This window comes from Gasterosteus aculeatus, chromosome 17, assembly GCF_964276395.1.
Source record: "Gasterosteus aculeatus chromosome 17, fGasAcu3.hap1.1, whole genome shotgun sequence".
NCBI classification, from domain to species: domain Eukaryota; kingdom Metazoa; phylum Chordata; class Actinopteri; order Perciformes; family Gasterosteidae; genus Gasterosteus; species Gasterosteus aculeatus.
Genome location: NC_135705.1, coordinates 21,505,378 through 21,525,563, shown reverse-complemented (window position 1 = coordinate 21,525,563; position 20,186 = coordinate 21,505,378). Strand labels below are relative to the sequence as shown.

Here is a 20,186-nt window from a genome sequence, read left to right as displayed (position 1 = left end):
TAGGTGGAGCAAAAAAACCTAATAAAATTAAAGTTAATTTAATTATTTCATTCACTGATTGTATTAGTAAACTAATATTACCCTGTTTTATGAACCATATTTGATGCATCTCATATACAGTAAATGATGTCCTAGGATAATTGGATACATTTCTACAGTCAGACCGACCAACACCGAGCGAGTCATGCACTCCGATCACCATGAAACCTGCTGTCCGGCGCCGTGGGACACGCGTCCACAGAAAACACGTCCATCCGACCTTCACTGACGGCGCATGCGCGCCACTGTCCAATGAGGTTTAATTGGGTTCGGTGCTGCTGACTGTGGGAGGGGAGGAGCCAGCCGGAGCCCCATCCGAGCCCCATCCGAGCCAACCGGCACCGACTCCAGCTGTGTGGGGAAGCTGGACCCCAAAACCGACGCATTTGACGTGTTGCAGCGTTTTGCGAGGACGGAATTTAAAAATCAAGAGGTGCGATTTAGAATCTACCAGAAGAAGCCCCCCCCCCCCCCTCGCAGACTAACTAAGTTAAGGTGACTAACCCGCACAGGTGAGCTGCTCGTAACATTCATCTTCCATGTAGTAGACTAGACATTATTATTTTTTACAAACTAGTAACCTGACTCTGCTAAATATTCCAGTGGGCTCTCGTTCAGATATCATAGCTCACCAAAAAGTACATTATTAAAACTCTTTAGTCATTTTAAAATGAGAGTTTTAACTGCATCGTAGGTGTGGGGGCTGAAACTATGATGGTGGATACAAAAGGTGTGTTGAGCACAGATAACAGAACGCTTCCATGTATTATTGATTTATTATTCCATGTCATTTGAGAATGAGATGAAATATTTCAATTTGCCCTTGTAATTGCAGTGCAGCTGTAAGTACAGGTTGAATGGAGCATGAATACACGGCCGGAGCTCACTGAACTTATGGCAGACGCTGTTGGGATAAGAAACAGGACCACGCACATGGAGATCATTAAAGAAAAGGGATAAAAAGGACAACAGCCGGCTGAAAATGGTGCAGCTGTTGTGCAATTCTGAGAATATACGTGATGTCCAATTGACCCTTTGGATGAATCATTTTTGAAGGATAAACTTAGAGAAATCCGTACATGTCTCCAAATAAACTAAACAGTGCATGTAGTGTGTCGCTCCACTCTGGATGGTCTCGGTGGTTCTGTACTGGTTCGGTAAGCATTTCCTGCTGCTGAATTGATTCATGTGTCCTTGGGGTACCGTGTGTTTTTCACAGTTGGTGTCTTGTGCAGCAGATTACCTCCTCAACTTCGATATTTGAGCAGTCAACAATCAAAGAGAGATGCTCTCATTAACTTCCACCATGTGCCTGTGAGCAAGGCATTGGTCCGGTAAAGCTGTTGGGTAGAGCAGCCAATGCAACGTCTGCATCTCTATCACTGTAGCCTCACAGATCATTGCCGCAGGTCGGTGATGTTAAAAAAAAAAAAGAGGTATGTTTAGAAAATTAGATCCTTGCAATTGTGTAATCATTTTTTTTAAGATTAAAAAAAGATTAAAATTGAACACATAAACACTATGAATTAGAACGCTGCATCTTTAATTCAGCTGCGAGGAACACACTGAACGACAGGACATGGAAACTTAATTTCAACCATTTGCTTTATTAACCATGAACATGAAGAAAGTCAACCAGTGCCATTACTATGTATACCCATGTCCTCTCACCTTAACCTCAGTTTCACAGGGAGCTGCCAATGTTAAAATGTAACACCTCTTTAGTAGGATTCCATGAATTATTGATGCAAAGACCACTTGACTTTAAACTTTTCCGTACGCCTCCTTATAGCATCAATAAGGAACGTTTTCACGAAAGAGATTTGAGGGAAAATGGAGTTTTTGGTGCTGCTTAATAAAATGAAAAGAGTTGATTAAAATTCTGTGGCACGGCCAGATGAGCTGTTTCTTCTTCACCTGGGGCTTTAAAAGGAGCACGCCGTCCTTATGACCATCAGGCCGTGCACATCTTTCCCCCCTGAACGGCACGTAGCGGTTGTGACAGGAATGCAAAGTGGAGAGGCCGGGGTTCTTCAATACAGCCTTACCGAGATGTGTTGAGTTAATGATCCACCAGCAACGGCGGTCCAGAATAAGACAATGCACAGAGTTTGAAACAAGGTTCCACTCGGCTTCTAGGCGTTTAGAGACTGATGATGCTCACTTTGTGTTTGTATATGTATTTGGTTTGTTACTAGCAGTTGTCTTAAATAAAAGACAATGACTCATAATTGGGGGAGAAACCAGATAGAATGTTGGATTAAGCAGAATAAACACATCCAGACGGATGTTAATGACTTTTGTAGGAAGTCACATTATAAAACACAGTTTTATTTACTGTGTACTATGCTGAGCACCAGCAACGCAGCTCTCTGTTTTATTATGTAAGCAGTGAGTCAGAAAGCTTTTATCTTTATGACCACATGCACTTTTATCATCATCTGGTACAACATAGATGATGGATTATCACCTCAGATGTTCAGATTCAGTGCACAACAGAAATACGCTTATTTTGACTAATATCCACTATTTCCTTTTAGCTCTGAAAGAAGCTGATTTTTTTCTGTCAAGATGTTTTCAGCGTCCAGGGTGAATTTTGTATGCTGTGGTTCCATAATTTACCAAAAGCTTGCTTTACATGATGCCTTCTTCTCCATTGTAAAGGAAACATTTCAGAAAACGGGTAATACAAAAATGACTTGTTTCAATGTATCAACTGGGAAACATGGTGTCTGCTTGTTATTACTATCACTAAATTAAAGATACAAAATCTCTAGGGTCTTGCAAAACATACTGTATTTTAGAAAACATAATGTCAGGGTATGCGTGGGAAGGCAGGACTCAGAAAAAAACACAGTACCAGGGGGAAAAAGGCTGGCAGGAACGAGGAACATCCAGGACAAAAGACAGGGAACATCCGTGACAATGACGCCACAAGTGACAAACAACACACACGGCTTAAATACACTTGGGAGGTGCAGGTGATTGGACACAGGTGGAAACAATCCGACAATCACAGGGGATGACAGGACCAGGCAGGAAGTGAAGTTACCCGTGGGAGTGGCAGAAAACTACAAAATAAGACAGGAAGTGAACCACACCGTGACAGTACCCCCCCTCAAGGGCCGAATCCCAGACGGCCCTAAACTAGCACAGCAACAAACAAGGGGCGGGGGGGAGGGAAACCAGAGACGCTGGTCGGACCGCCCGGGAAACTATGGCGGGCGGCCCGTCTGCGTCTGAAGTCTGCGTTTGAGTCCTGCCTTTCCCACGCATCCCCTGACACATAAGGCTGTTGAGAACAAAATGAAACAAGAATTTAGAACCTGGCTTCAATCCAAAGTTCATATTTTCTGTCTTGCCTGAAGCATATCAGGAGCATATACATCCAGATCCAGAAATAACTGTTGACTTTTCATGGCGATATCCATTGATTAAAAGAGTTTACCCTCTTCAACTGTAGTGTCTCTTCGACTGATTTAATGACCTATTCTGCTTTCTTCTTTCAGGTATCTGGGGTGGTGTTCAGGATGCTTTGGTCCCGACATCAGACCTGGAGGTAACCCCACGTTGTCTGTGCCGTTGCCTCCCTGTGCACCCCGGACTGGACATGGTCCACTGGACCACACAGTGGGGGACATGTGTCTGTGTCCAGACTCTACTGGCCTTAGCCCAGGCCAACGCTCCCTTGCTTGCCCCCAGCCCAGTCAACTTCTCTGTGGTTTACACAATGCCCTTCTTTCAGGCCCGTGGCACCATCCAGAACTTAGTCAATAACTCACTCTACCAGGAGGTGTACATTGCCTCTCAGAATGTGATCGAAGCTGTCAACAGAAGCTTGGAGAAGGTGTGGGAGCTCCGCACTGGGCCGGTGGGAAGCCCAGAGTGTCACATATGCGACTTGTGCGACATTGACAAGGATCCTAACATCCTGGAGGAGACAAACAATCAGGTCTTGCTGTTGGATACTCTCTTTATGTCTTTATACTCTTGTGGAAGTTCTCAGTATGGTGTATGCTATTTCCACCAACTAAACCCAAATGGAGAGTCGCCTTCCCTTTCCAAGTGTTTGTTCAGAAAGGATTCTAATTCCGCTGCCTACTGTCCAGATTGTTTGGCCAGCCCTCTTGGCACCAAAGTCACAATGGTCGAAGAGGGTCAGACTGTCTACTTCTTTGTTGCCACCACTGTCAATGACAGCGTTACCCAGCGGTACGCAAGGAAGTCCATATCAGTGCGTCGACCACTGGCCACAGAAGATGGCTTCTACAAGGACGTGCGTGGCCTGACTGTCCTTCCTGGATTGCGGGGGACATACCAAATTGAATACGTCTACAGCTTTTTTACTCAGGAGTTTGTCTACTTCCTCTCAGTTCAGAGAGAGAGCCCCTATCAGGACTCCTCTCCGTTTCAGACTCGCTTGGGCCGTCTCCCACGCAATGAATGGGAGATGAAAAGGTACCGCGAGGTGATCCTGGAGTGTCGGTTCGAACCAAAGCGCCGGAAGAGGAACGTAGCCAGCGAGCCCTATAAGGACGTGGTGTACAACGTGGTCCAGGCAGCCCACTTTGGCAAGGCAGGCAAGGAGCTGGCAGAGGAGTTGGGCGCCGAGGAGGAGGACGACATCCTCTATGGGGTTTTTGCGGTCACTGATGACAACGGGGTGACGGAGCACGACTCGGCCCTGTGCGCCTTCCCGATTGACAACGTGAACAAAGCCATCGTGGATGGGGTGGATGACTGCTGCAAGTCTGGACCAGAGCAGCTTTCCAGAGGTCTGTGCCATTTCCAACCCTGTGAGAGCTGTCCACATGAGGTGAGGCCGTCGTCCACTAACACAGTGCATTTATCCCTAACATGGATGAGACTATCTATGGGTTTCCTCCTACCTTTTCTTGCCAAGACTCGTCTGAGGTATCGTCCCATACGCTAGTCATATAGAGAAGTAATTACTCTCAGGGCAGGTTTCTTGACAGGGCCTGTATGAAAATCTCATCACGAGGGTGTGGAGCAACACATGATGTCTTCTTTCTTAACATGTGTGTACATATTGAAGAGATCTGAGCACTTGGAAAGACCAATTTGGGTGTGTTGTACTGGAGGATGGTAGGGTAAGTGAAAGTTGTGTTGTGCATGCTGGCGTTTTGTAATGTCTGTGACACTAAATAGAATGGCACCTTCAGGTTTATCAACTACTCCTTTTACCTGGTCATTACGTGTCCAAATGGCTTCTGTGAAAATGAGAAATTAGAGCCACATGTAGCATTAATGGCAAAATGGTACTTAATTGTAGTTTGACAAAAATTAGACCAAATGTATCCCCGCAAGAGGCATCATTACATATATATTGTATATTTGGAATGGATTAACATTACAGCAGAAAAACAGTCTTACTCTGTGTTATTTGACTAGGCACACGCCTCCTGTTCAACACTCCAAACTGCACAGTCAGTATACGGACAGCCTGTCAAGGTATTTGACAGGAAGCCAAACAGCCAACACCTTCGTTACTGCTTTATGATTGATGGAGCAAGAACATTCCAATCTAATTTAAAGATGCAAGTCCTTTCTGTATAATTCTGTGGGGCTTGTCTCCTCTCCTCAGTCTGCCAACACTTATTTAAAATCATCGATCATCAAGACAATCAAGTGTTGGTCATGTGCTCGTCATGTGTCTTTTGTTGCTGTCATTACATACATAGAACATAGTATAACTTTCTGTTGATTATATGCACTATACTTCTAACATTGAGGTGTATAAATGAATAGCAGGGGAAGTGCACTCCTGCTTCTCAAAGGGTCCGGCCAATCAGGGAATAAAAGTCCATCTATAGAAAACCTGTTAGCAGAAAGATCAAAAACAATTGAGACGGTCTGCGGCTCATATAAATGTCAAATGAACCCGTGGAATGTACGCGAGTGCATTCCAACACTGACTGAGGGAAAACTAGCTTTGGGAGTGTCAAAAATAGGCTACATGGCAGCTTGTTGTCACATGAACAAGGTGAGATGATATCCAACAGGTAAAAGCAGTACGTAACCATCATCATTTGTTTTATTTAGGATTATTCTGGAAAAATATGATGAAATTATGTAAACCCACAACCAAAAGAATACTTCACTCACACTACTGGCACAGACAATAACAAACAAACATGAAAACGACATGCGTATCTGTGAAGGCAAGGCAAGTTTATTTGTATAGCGCTTTTCATACACAAGGCAGACTCAAAGTGCTTCACATCATAACATTTTATACAATAAAGTGAAATAAAATGCAGGAATTAAAAGACAATTAAAAACAGCAGGGAAACATTGTCAACAGAAATGGGAATTAAATGTGCCTTTGAGATATTATTCATAGCATAGAATAAATGCAAACATCTTTTAACCTTTCCTCTTCAAGAAATTATTCTGTGACATTCTGGGAAAAATATATATTTTGGGGTTTTAAGAAAACCGAACGTGTATTTCCCCAAAAACGCAATTGACACAGTGAATGTTTCTCAGTGGGGAGGTTTTGAAAGTGAAGAGAATAGCCGGATAGCAGACAAGTAAAACTGTAACTGCATCTCAGGCTTTTTTATTTTCTTGATTGGAATAATATTCTTTGGCCCGATATTTGAGTTTAGTCTTACCGTAAAACTGGAAACTTTTTTGTATTCCTATCAGGTACCATTATTGTTGTTTGCATGACAGCTGGCCAAGGAATGCAACCAGAACCACTTGCATCATCATTTAGTGAGCACTCACTGTTGAATTTAAGAAATCAGGGTTACAGATTGCTTTTTTAATTTAAAAATAAGGATGGAAGAATGTTGGAATGGAAATTGGACATGGGCCAGGTGGGAGTGAGGTTTGAGGGCTGCGTTTCTTGAGTGAATTTCTCAGGCCAAACAGGAAGAGGGTAAGAAGATAAAACTATTTTAAGATTTGATCTCACGTCAGTCATAACTGCAATGAGGGATGTGAATGTATTCAGTAGCCTGTTAAGGCCATGGTGAGCCCTCGGAACGTCTCAGAGTAGGACTACATTGGTTTATTGTTGTAATACTCTTGGGAAACTGTATTTCCAGAACCTGTGCATATTTCCCGTAATATAACTTTTTAATGTTACGTTATTCTGTGTTGGCGGATGGGAAGGGACTTCCAGTATGAGTAAAAAGTTGAGGTCCCAAAGCTGCGTTGATGTTATTGCACCAATAATACCACAGTTCTGATGCTGAGTCGTAGAACATGTGGTAAGAAAGTCAGAGTTGTGAGTCAGAAGCTGAAAAATTAACTTTAGTTTTAAACTAAAGGAACTAGTGAACTTTTCTCCTGAGGCCTCTGTTTTGAGAGGGTGAATGCCAGCGGGATTGTGCCATTTTCTGAAATCCTGGTTCTTCCATTTCTCTGCAGATGAAAACACATTTAGTGCCAACAACATCATCCTTTTCTCTATAATGTAGAATGATACATTTTTTAATGCAAGCATGTGATTCATTTGATCATAGACCACTTGCAGCTTTCACTAAAATATGAAAATGTGTTTTAGTTTAGGATATAACATATGTCAGTAGTCATTTGTCTTGTCCATGTTCACACTTATTCTCTGTGTTCTTGTTGTGTGTCCTTAAGCTACCCGATTAGTCACTTTTTCTATTTTAATGTCAGTAAGATATGCGGTTCATGGTTCAGGAAACCTGTATCCCCTTTTATGTGACAAGAAAGGGAAATGTCTTTGTCGTTATATTGTGCCCTGAAAATATGAACCGGTGTTTACCCGAGGCCTGCCTCTAATCCAAACAGTGATCCGTTCAGCTGAGTGTCTGCAGCAATCCTGCTGTCGCCAGCGCAGCACATAATCATTTATCATGGCCTCTTAGATCACAAAATGATGGTATTATAACGGCAGATTTGCCTTGTGCTCCTGGTGCGCCGGGGACTTCCTTGGTGACCAGTGAAGCTCGTAGCTCATCCTGCTCACAAGCAAACAGCCAGGCCTGTCTCACTACGCGCTTTTAGAAGAAGAAGTATTACCCACTGAGAATGTGAATCTCTCACAAATACATGCTCTGAGCTGTCAAGCTAATTTTGGATAAAAAGAATAAAATAAAAGTACAACGCCCAATTACTGGCTTGTTCCTACACGTTCATCTCCTTGACATCTCAGTGTGTAGTTGGTGGATATTTGAATATTATAATTTGCTGTTCTGTATTTAAAAGCCTTTGCCACCTGTTTTAGACTCGGATGTCTTCCTCATTGTCTTACTTCCATGTCCTTTGCTGCTTGTTGCCTTGGTACTAGAGCATGGAGAACAATGCCACATGCAGGGACCATCCTACTATGATGTCAAAGCCCTACTACAGAGTGGACCTCTTCAACAGGCAGATGACAGATGTCCTGCTCACATCCTTGCTGGTCACAACTATAGAGAACAAGACCGTTGCCCATATTGGCACCTCAACCGGACGCCTGCTGCAGGTACACTGTCATCTGGTATTTGTCCCAACTTGACCATTGTATATGGTCCACTACTAATAATCATGTTTTGTCTGTGTTGACAGCTTGTATTGACAAGATCCAGCCCTCTAATCTTTGCCAATTACTCTTTGGTAGAGAACCAGAGAGTCTCGTCTATTGCTGCTGTTTACTCAGCAGAGTATCTTCTCTTTGTGGTTGGAGACAAGGTACAAGAGCACTCCCATGAAATGAGAGTGAAATACAAAGGCTCTGGCATCTGATCAGAAGGCACTCAGGGTCAACTTTTGTACTTTTATCATGTTTGTCTTGTTGTCTGTGTTGTTTGTAATGTCTGTCGAGATGGATGCCTCGCTCTCTATCGTAATCCAAGTCTACCAATGGGTCCAAATAAAAGTAACCTCACCCAACCTAACTTTACTCCCACAGACTAGACACAAAGACAATAGCAAATGATTTGGGAAGATGATGTTTTCCTGCTCTCTTCCCTTTATATGATGGAATAGGTTACAACCCCTGTAAGCTTGAACTGGTGGCCAAAGCCAAAAGCAAATAGATAAAGTTGTTATCACTTTACAGTTTGCAGCGGTGTAGATATTAGAAACTGGTGATGGATCAGTATTCACATTGGTCTTAACACATTGGACTTTTACCTTGTGTTATTTTATCAGAGCAGTGTGTTGGACGTCCCCTTACCAGGAGGTGTCTACTGAACGAGGCCCAGTATCGCTTTACATGTTATAGTAATAGCCACATTAATAATGAAGCAGTACAAGGCCATATGAATGAATATGTGACCCCTCTGTTTCAGATGATTCAGGTGCCCCAGAAAGGGCCGGGCTGTCAACACTTCTTGACTTGTGCCATGTGCCTGACGGCACCGAAGTTCATGGGTTGTGGCTGGTGCTCCGGAGTGTGCTCCTGGGAGAGCGAGTGTCACAGTCGCTGGAGGAACGAGTCGTGCCAGCCGGGGATCACTGGGGTGAGGTTTGTTCTATAATGCAGGATACACGTGTCTCCTTGTCCAACTAATGAAAACATTTCATTTTAAGGTGGCACTGTGTATTCTGCTTTATTGACGCAGTTCTTTCCACGGACTGCTCCTCCTGATGGTCAAACAGAGCTAACGGTGTGCGGATGGGAGTTCCAGTCTCCCTTGAAACCTGCAATCACCTCCAGATCCCACCAGGTCCGACTGGGACAGACTCCATGTACGGTGCTTCCAGTCAAAAGCAACAACACACAGTGAGTATCCACACAGACCTTGTTCTGCTTCCAAGTCCAATCTGTTGTAGAAATGATGGGATAAATGTACCCTTTTGTAAAAAGAAAAGGCTTGTATTTTTTCCCCCCAGAAATCGAACGAGAATTTGCGTAAGTAACAACAGCCCGTAATGTTTTTGCACTGGGATCTGGTCTACTGAGGTAGACCTCTTGCTGACTGAAAAAGTGTCTTGACTTCGACAAAACGTCAAAACATGATATGTGCCCTATGATGCTTACTCGGGTTACTGATGTGTTGGAATATCTTTGTGTGACACAACAACATGTTCAGTTAACCACTATGAGTCTACAGCCACACTAGTGCATCTGTGAGGCTGTACTGAGAAAACCCAAAAAGATCAACAGAACATGAGGCACAGCTGACGCTTTGATGAGATTTAGCGAACTATTGAACTAATTTACCGTATCTAATCTGGGACCCACACACTTGTTTTGTGTTGCTGCTCTTCAGCTTGGTATGTAAGATTCGCTCTGGGTCCATTGAGCTGTCCAAACCAGTTAACATTACAGTGGAGGTGCACGAGGGCAAGGTGGAGGGACGTTACTCTATTGACGGGAAGGCAGAAATGCCAGGATTCACATTTGTGGTAAGCTTTGCTGCTGTCATACACTAATATCCTCATTTAGATATACAAGCTGTAAATCCTCCTAAAAAGTATTTAATCTGGGGAATCGGTTATGTTCCTCTAGATTCCCAACATCACAGAAATCCAGCCCAACTATGGACCTCGTGTTGGGGGCACACTCATCACAATAACTGGGCCGCACTTGGATGCTGGGAGGACCAGAAAAGTTACTCTCAACGACATGCCCTGTCCTATAAAGAGGTCTGGAAACACATTGCATCCGTTTTCATCCCACTACCACAGGCTGACCCCTGGACTGGACTTGGCATCCAAGTTATCATCCGTGTTATCGTATTGGACATGCTACATGTTACAGTTGTCGAGGGATCTGATTCTGAAAACTCTGTCTCCCTCCAGAGTCACAGAGCCCAAAGGCAATGTGTCCTCCATCATCTGTCTGTCCCAGGCCATCTCAGAGGTGAGGGACGTCCCCCTGAGCGTTTTTATCGATAAGTCTCCCGTCCTCACCACAAAGGTGTTTTACTACAAAGACAACCCGATGATTACAGCCGTCCTGCCTGACTGTAGTTTTGACAGGTCAGCCACTTTTTCTCATTTTTCTTTGTCATCTTTAACACATTGCAAATTCAGATGTAACAGGAAGCAATTTCATTTCCTTTGACATGAAGAAAAGGAAAATATGTCTCACGTTTGCTTGAATCGCAGGGGGTCGAAGATTGTCATTGGGGGGGAGAACCTGGATTCTGTTTACCGCACTGTCATCCGCTTTAAACCCAATGAGAGCCACTTGAAACCTGTGACAAGGGTACAGTGTTCACCGTAATCTACAGAAGATTCACTGAAAAGCACAATTCTGTTAAGTCAGCCTACAGTCAGTTTCTTGATTCCTCTCCCATCTTTGGTCTTCCACAAAAGCGTGACCACACTGTCTTGTTTCAGGAGTGCATCGGCAAGTCCTTGCCCACGAGGATGGAGTGCATCTCTCCTGCGTTCCCCAGGGATGAGACAGAAGAAGGACAGCTTTCTTTTGACATGGACGGAGCGTTGGGACTATGGAACAAAGAGTTCTCCTACCACCCCTATGGCGAGCCCATTCCTTTTGAAACAGATGGAAACGTGCTGAAGTTGTACCCCGGGTTTGATGAAGTCTCACTACATGTAAATTCCCTTTTCATTTAATGGCATTCAAGTGGATTTACCATATTCATTATAGATTTTAAAATAACTGATTGTCTCATATGTCGATTTAACCTCCATGTACACAGCATCAAAAGCTGAATCTGGTCAGCTCCTGTATGACTATCATTATGACAGTGGCGGGTGTCAATTGTGACGCTAAAGTCCTGGATAATGAGATCACCTGCAGGATCCCCAAGAACATGACCATCCCCGGGGAGGGCCTGCGGGTGAAGGTAAATCTGTCCGGGGGTTTAGATTACGATTTACTGACTGACTTACTGGGATCTGCCATGTAACGCTGAGCCCCAGTTCGTGCTTGTGACTGTCAAGTGATAACCAACCAGGACAAATGACACGAAAAGCTCCATTTGTTTGTATTGAATACATTAAATACATATATTCTTTTAAATGTGCTACTTTTTAAATATTTGTACTGTTGTACTGTTTATCTCTTAGTAATCCTCAGTACCTGTACAGCTCTTAAAGCGCTCTTTATAAAATAGTAACTAACCCAAACCACTATGTATGATCAACCCTGTTCTTTAGATCTCCATCAACGGGCAGGTCCATGACGTTGGTACTGTGGTGAGGGTCAGTAACCACTACATGGTGGGCATTGTTTTGGGGATCCTGGCGGCTCTGGTGGCCGGGGCGGTGCTGGCCTTCGTTGTTATGAAACACTTGAGAAAGAAGAAGAAAGGTGGGCTCCTCTCTGTTAGGTGGACTTTGGTCCGACCTGTTTGTGCAACTGGAACCTGCTATGGGGGGAATATTGGGATGAATTGCATTAAGTCTTTTAACCAGAACATCCCTGGTGTGGGGCGGCACGGTGGCGTGGTGGTTAGCACTGTTGCCTCACAGCAAGAAGGTCCTGGGTTCGATTCCGCCCAGTGGCCTTTCTGTGTGGAGTCTGCATGTTCTCCCCGTGTCTGCGTGGGTTCTCTCCGGGTTCTCCGGCTTCCTCCCACAGTCCAAAGACATGCTCTGGGGATCAGGTTAATTGGGGACTTTAAATTGCCCGTAGATGTGTGAATGTGAATGTGAGTGTGAATGGTTGTATGTCTCTGTGTGGCCCTGCGATTGGCTGGCGACCAATCCAGGGTGTACCCTGTCTATCGCCCGAAGTTGGCTGGGATGGACTCCAGCCCCCCCGCGACCCTGTGTGCAGGATAAGCGGTTTGACAATGGATGGATGGATCCCTGGTGTGTCATGGGAAGTACATGTCCTGGGGTTGATGATTAAAAACCTTATGACATGTTTTTCAGCCTCCATGGTAGAGAGCCGTTTGACCCACAGTCCTAGCCGCTCCGGGACAAATAACATGGAGCTCTTGCCTGTTGGGGACTACAGGAGAGGTGACATTCTAGCGGAATACTTAGCATACTGCACTGTAATACAGTACAGCTAGTTTGCTTCTGACCCACACACCCTCCTAACTCTCAATAAACCCCTCTCTCTGGACTTTTACAAGTAGTATCACTGAGTCCTCCCACCCCACTGGTTGGGTCGGTGGTGTTCCCCAGCCGGAGCTATGCTGCAGCCAACATAGATCCTGCCCTCACCCCCCTCATGCCCTCAGAGAAGATCTCCATCTCCAGTTTTAGGCCAGAGCTGCTGGAGGAGGTGAAGGATGTTCTCATCCCCGCTGAGATGCTCATTGTGAAGCACCAGCGGATCATAGGGAAGGGTGAGGAGCCCGACTGCCTATATCTGAAACAAAAACACTTGTTATGAAGCCTTGTTTTCGCTTCGTCAATGCGTATTTCTCCCTCCTGTAGGTCATTTTGGCACTGTCTACCATGGCTACTTCAAAGACCCCAGCAACAGAGAAATCCACTGCGCGGTCAAGTCTTTGAACAGTGAGTAACATTATGTATTTGCTGCAGAAAGCCTTCCCATAACTGTGATCCTAGTGGCTTTCTTCCATTTGATCTGAGCCCATAATCTTTAATGTGTGTGTGTCACCAGGAATAACAGATGTTGAAGAGGTGGAGCAGTTTCTAAAGGAAGGGATCATAATGAAGGGTTTCCACCACATTAATGTGCTGTCTCTGCTGGGCATTCTCCTGCCGCAGGAGGGACTCCCTTTAGTGGTACTACCGTACATGAAACACGGTGACCTGCGACACTTCATACGCTGCGAGAAAAGGGTGTGAACCTGCATGAAATCAGTGAAAATGAATCATCTGATTTATCTACAGTCCTCTGTTTACAAAGTGTCTTTTTTTTGTGTTTGTGGGACTTGTTCAGAACCCCACCGTCAAGGATCTGATTGGCTTTGGGCTACAGGTTACCAAGGGGATGGAGTATTTAGCTCAGAAGAAGTTTGTGCACAGAGATCTTGCAGCACGCAATTGCATGTGAGTCACCAAGATGCACGGAGGATTCAGCATTTCATTACTTGCCATAAGGCCGGAATTTGTCTTGGATTTAGTGTAGGTTGCTGTCTCATGGTAACAATTCGGTTGAGCTTGTTTCACTGTTACATGCCAATTTGACAAAACTATAATGCCGTTTTCGCCTTCGTCTTCAGGCTGGACGAGTCATATACAGTGAAGGTGGCAGACTTTGGCATGGCGAGAGATGTGTTTGATAAGGAGTACTACAGTGTTCAGGACCACAGGAAGGCTAAGCTGCCCGTCAAGTGGATGGCAATCGAAAGTCTGCAGACACAGAAATTCACCTCCAAGTCTGATGTGGTGAGCAAATTGAGGTGGTGAGATTTACATACAATCAGGAGCTTTTTAGTGATTGTCAAAGGGTGGATATACATGTTTAACGAATGCCGCGTGTCTTATAAATAGATATAAAATGTCATTATCTGAGTGCAGTAATTATGTGTCTGATTCAATAAATTTCCTTTTTTCTTTTAATGTCAACTATCTGTCGTCTGCTATCCTCTACATGTACATCATCAAGTGTTGTAAATGTATATGTAAATGTTAGGAATCCCTATTCTACTCCGTGATTAACACGACACGGAAGCAGAAATACATTTTTTCTGATGTTTTTCTAACCTTTGATGAATTTCTTTAGGCCTATCAAAATGTGAAAATTACAACAGGTAAACGAGTTAAAGGCTGGAATGGTTACAGAGTAGATATGATCTACGATGAGGAGTGGCACGTAGACACTCCTTTGGTTTAAGGGATCACAAGAATTTTTATTCATAACCTTGTCGTTGTATTATAGCTATGATAATGGTAAACATTATGTTTAACTATTCCACTCCACTCGCATCATGTCAACGTACTGGTGCTCATGTGTAACCTTTGCTCTCTGGATGCAGTGGTCCTTTGGTGTGCTGATGTGGGAGATGTTGACCAGGGGAGCGAGCCCCTACCCAGAGGTGGACCCTTATGACATAACACATTACTTACTGAAGGGCAGGAGGCTTCCCCAGCCTCAGTACTGCCCTGACCCTTTGTAAGTAGTGGGAGTGATAGAATTATGTTCACACTTGATTTAAATAGTACACGATACTTTTGCATAAATCCATTGTACAACTTCCGTTTATTGAGAGCTTTACTACAGATACTGCAATAATAAACTGATTTACAACTACAAGACGGAAGAACAAAGTCCAAGTAGTAATAACACAATGTTCGCATGGTCACTCAGTAGTGTGAGAATCGTAAATTCTCCACTACCTAGTATTCCAACACAGTTAAACAATGCAGCTTGGGAGTTAATGTTTACATCTACTAAACACATATTCTACCTTCACTCAACTCAAAACGCACACACACACACACACACACACACACACACACACACACACACACACACACACACACACACACACACCGGTCTGACTTTACAGTGAAAAAACGATTGATGGAGAATAAATGAACTATTCTGTCCTAATAGAAAGAAGCACCAAGGGACACATGCAGATCCCCAGCATTGGGTATTAAAAGGGGTATTATAAAGCTTTCTATACAAAAGCTAGATGAAAAGACTTTCACTTCACTTTCATGTCTGTACACTAAATATGAAGCTACAACCAACAGTAAACATAACGCTAAGCTTTAAGTATCCTTTATTGACCTGGGGGAATGTGTGTGTTGTTCACTGTGCTGCCGTAAAGGCGCCTCAGCTTAGACTGTAAATGTGAGTAGATAATTGTTAGTTACAGAGCTAACAGCTAGCTGGTCGGGAGTGTTGGTGCAGGGGTCAAATGCAAACGGCCTTTGACCCATTTGACCTCTGTTCTTGTAATGAGAATTCAATGTTAATGTATTCCTCACGTAACGCCACCTACACAGTTATTTAAACCCAAACCACGATCTTTTCCTTGAGACAAAACTTTACTAAATACTTTTGCCTAAACCTAAGTAAGTTGTTTCCTGTTCTGATTTTGTAAAAACTATGCGCACACACGAGTGTACATTTGACAAAACGTACGAGGATACGCTTCTGGAAGGACCCCAAACGTGTTTTTAAAGTGACTGGAACGGAATTCTGAACAATGATAACTAAATGTGGAAGTAAACTCTCATGCGCACTGTTAATATACAGTAGTGGACTCAGACTGCCATGTTTTCTTTTCTAGGTATATCATTATCCTTCAGTGCTGGGACCCTGATCCAGAGTTGAGGCCCAGCTTTGCTACATTGGTGTTGGCCGTCTCCACCATCCTTTCCAGCCTGGAGGGAGAGCACTATATCAGTTTGAATGTCACCTACGTCAACCTGGACCAGCCGCGACCGTACCCCGCCCTCACAGAGTCTGCCGACGAAAAAGACTCCACAGATGTTGAGGACTCCGGCTCAGTCTCGTCCTGATCCCCCCTCTCTCTTTCTGGACTCTAAAATGGTATTGGTGCTAACAGCAAGAGCGCAAAAAAGTGTTTCTTACAGCAACGCATCTGACACAGAGGTGCTGCCGACCCTTCTTTACTGGGCATTGGGTAAGATGCCTTCAGCTGGTATACGTATCAGTCTGTGTCAGTCTTCTCATGTTATGTCTACGCCTACGATGTTGAGGAACGTGTCACAATAAGCAGAGCTTTCAATCTAATTCGGTGGCCGATTAGCGTTGTTTTACTACCTACAAAATGGTGTACTGTTACAGCAGCAAAGTTTATGGTACGACATTCCCACATTTGCTATTATCCCTTTTCAATGCAGTAATTGTTCTGTATATTTTGGATCACAACCTCGACTGCAATATCCTGGAGGCAATCTGTTATCACCCCGTTGCTTTAATTTCTGACACAATGTCTTTATGATGTTGTTATAAATTTAAATATTTATTTGTTTATAGATTTATTTGATTTCAAGTAAATATGAAATTTCTTGCAAACCATGTACATTACCGGTTAATTTATACACAGAAATCTATCCTGTAACTGCTCTATGTCATTTGTCGCATTCTCCACTAGAGGGCAGCATTCTGTTAGAAGACCTCTGTGTTTCCGCTGCTCAGCTTCTGAAGAAGGTCCAAGCCACATGAATGCCGCATTCTTGATGTGTGCATCATTTATGACCCAGGTTTTTTCCCTTCTCGGAAAACCAACCAAAAAGCCCTCTGGATGCCACAGACCGTTTTGCAGAAGAGCAAATGATTGGACTTTTAGTGAAATGAGTGGAAGAAACAACCAACCAATCTGTCAATATAACAAATAAACCAAATAAACGTCTCAGCAACAAACAGTAGCAAGTCCCAGTGCTGTAAACAGATCTCACACACAGCAAAGACACTTTCCCCACAACAAAACTGGAGTCAAATGAAACCAGAGGGAAATAAACATAAAGTTTCCTCTTTTTTTTCATGCAGCCAAGAACCAAAGTGAATCGCTATGTCGGGGCCTCTGATATGGAGAGTGCGAGCACAGCAGAACCTGTGAAGAGTGCTGCTGTCAGCTGTGTGACCACCTCAACCTTTACGGCCTTTGTCCTGTGCTTGTGTTCACCACCAGGTCCTACACAATTGGCCCTCTGTAATATGGTTCATGCACCGTGACATATTTTTGTCCCTTGCAGCCATTCGGATTGTTTTGTGTGGACTCCAAACCAATGCAGATATAAGACAGTTGATGCTGGTTCGTGCACAGTTTATGTCTGTATACTCCACGTTTTGTATGGCAGACTCATTAGAGGCAACATGAATAACCAGGGCTCGAGTGGTGTGTCAAGATTGGAACAGGGGAAAGCCATCTGTGAGATTGCTGTGTGATGATGGCAGACCCTCACAAATAAGTGGGGACCAAACTGGGAGCTCTTGGATTTTGTTCCAGTAGGAACTGGCAAGAAATAGGTCCTTTGTTAAACCCCATGTTGGACCAGTGAAGAAAGACTCATCATATTATATATATATATATATACATACATATACATATACATATATATATATACAAAAGACAGAGGTAGTTTTTGACACATTCAGCTTATTTCGGGCTGGCAGTGTTAACCTGATTTAGCCTAGAAACCCACCCTGAATACGATTAGAGTATATTTTCATTTACCCATTGATACTGAATCCATCCAGTGCAGCAAAGTGCTGTGTTGGTTTTACTGTACTGTACTGCACTCTAGGCCACAAACGGCTGACCAGATTTACGGGAGAATCACAGAACCTATTCAACATAATTAAACTGCACAGCTTTTGGGCCTACACGAAGAAAACAACTGTTTTTGTCCAATGCTCATCAACAGCTCTCACTGCTCTCAGCACCTCCTGCGGTACTTCAGTACATTACTACATGTGTACTGAGAGGTTTCTCTGAAACCATGAACTACACGACAGGTCAGTGTATGTGTAACCATGTGGTCATGGCTGCTCCTCTGAGTTAAAGAATACTTGTAGTCTATAGCACTATTTTCACATTCAGTTGTTGCAGTGATTCAGATTAAAGATGTCCCTGAGTAGAATAGGAGAGACAGCTGTCATAGTCTCTGTAGAACATTCTGTCACATTCAGCAGCAACCAGAGTTGTTCTGATACCACGATCAGATATGCTTATAATGCTGGATCTGGAGGGTCTGTGTAATCTGATCTAATCCGATATCACCTTATTATATAATGTATCATCTTGTATACACTGCAGAGGAACACAACTACACGTTGTAATTCTGAATGTATAAAGAGAAATAGATACATGTTGGACATGGACCTCCTTCATTTCTATGAAAGTTGGTCAGTGGCTCAAATTGTTATGATGTCCAAGTATAAAATTCATATGGCATTAACAGGTTTTTCCGTCAATCTTCCACTTCTAAGGGCCTGTAGAACAAAGGGCAATTTAACCGCGGCTCTCAGCTATTGGTCAAACCTCACAGGCTCATTCACATGAACAAAAGAAGGACATTAGATCTATTAGTGCATTTAAACTTTTCAAATGAAACGTTTGTACGGCTCATTTGTAACACAACGATCATTAACCCTCGAAAAAACTACTACATACTGCAACGTACTTCTCAGGCAGGTGCTCCCGGAGTATAACATCAGCCACAGCGCCCCATGCACGTGTGTCAAGAATTTGGCAATATTCCACATTGTAAAAGAAAGACTTAAAAGAGTTCAGAGTTAAAACTACAACATCTTTTAACGTACTTGTATTGATCTTTACACACATCATCAACTGTGCACATCCCAACATTTTAAAGTGCTCAGTATAAACACCCTAACAATATGTAGAGTTGAATGTTTCCATGTTAAATAGCTTTATTTCAGCATAACAAATGGTTTGGAAGAACAGAAGCTGTTCAGAGAATTTCTGAGTCACATGTTAGTGAACATTGAACTTTGTTCCTAGAAAACACCTAAATGACCTTCAGGGTTCCCTGTTTATGAATGTGTGCAACAACAGCACCAACCAAGTGCTAGTTGTGCTGCCTAAAAGCTGCCAGTGTAGGTTTGGGACGTCCGACGGCTGCACAGAGCTCCAGCTGATGAGAAGAATACAAACTGTAAGTCCCATGTCAGCTCTGCGTCGGGGGAGGACTTCACTCCCTGGAGAGTTCTAGCCTGTATCTGTAATGAAAGCCATCTGCCTTTCTCTGTTTTTTACAGGAAGAGAAACCTCAAACTTTTTTCCCCAGCCGATGTTGTCAGCAGATAGGACGCTCCGTCAAGCCGTCCAGTACCCGAGCTTCAAATGTAGGGATGTTAAAAGCTATTGATTTTACAGCATCAGGCTTGACAGATTTCACCCACGAGGTAGTCAAGACTTACTACTGATGTTTTAAGCGTAAAATCTGGAGAAGGTGAAGGGAAAAACTATAGTGGGAAGACTTGGAAGGAGGTTCTATCTCAAACGATTCCAAACAAATCAAAAAAAGGGAGAAAATGTGAACTCAAGCAAATTGCGTCCGTTCCAAATGTTGATATCTTCCTTTGGACATTCATTTATTTTACAGTTGCCTGTGAGTACACATACTTTGGGAAAATGTGCCAAGCTCATTCAGCAGTTTTCAACTCATCCTTTGTTTTTCATTGCAAATCAAAATAATTGAAAATAAGATTGGATTGCCTCCTAAACTTCTTAATACTTGGTGTGGGACTCAACTGTGTACTGATCGAAAATGGAAGGAGGATTAATGATTTCCCGCCTCTATTAATCTCTATCAAGCTGTGGCAGGACTCTCACTTGTCCCTAGGTAGTAGTAAATTGTCACGGCAAATCTTT

At 43.5% G+C, this 20,186-nt stretch overlaps 1 protein-coding gene across 6 annotated transcripts; it reads left to right on the top strand.

The window, feature by feature from the left end:
* Positions 1-345: 345 nt before the first annotated feature.
* mst1rb (macrophage stimulating 1 receptor b) lies at positions 346-17,209 on the top strand. 6 transcript variants are annotated; one of them, XM_040203748.2, is made up of 21 exons: positions 348-551; positions 3,549-4,855; positions 8,330-8,506; positions 8,590-8,712; positions 9,315-9,485; positions 9,588-9,748; positions 10,239-10,374; positions 10,478-10,614; positions 10,771-10,950; positions 11,080-11,179; positions 11,314-11,532; positions 11,640-11,786; positions 12,100-12,253; positions 12,820-12,909; positions 13,029-13,241; positions 13,333-13,413; positions 13,523-13,704; positions 13,805-13,914; positions 14,088-14,253; positions 14,844-14,980; positions 16,110-17,209. In XM_040203748.2, the coding sequence occupies exons 2-21, from the start codon at positions 3,650-3,652 to the stop codon at positions 16,339-16,341; spliced, it is 4,122 nt and encodes a 1,373-aa protein (XP_040059682.1). In that variant the 5' UTR covers positions 348-551; positions 3,549-3,649; the 3' UTR covers positions 16,342-17,209. The 6 variants fall into 6 exon arrangements, 4 of the variants coding, with proteins under 4 accessions (XP_040059679.1, XP_040059682.1, XP_040059681.1 ...); XM_040203747.2 differs by having other exon boundaries at positions 13,026-13,241; XR_013453319.1 differs by having other exon boundaries at positions 346-551; positions 10,478-10,950; positions 13,026-13,241; positions 14,088-14,267; positions 16,110-16,251.
* The last annotated feature ends 2,977 nt before the right edge of the window (positions 17,210-20,186 follow it).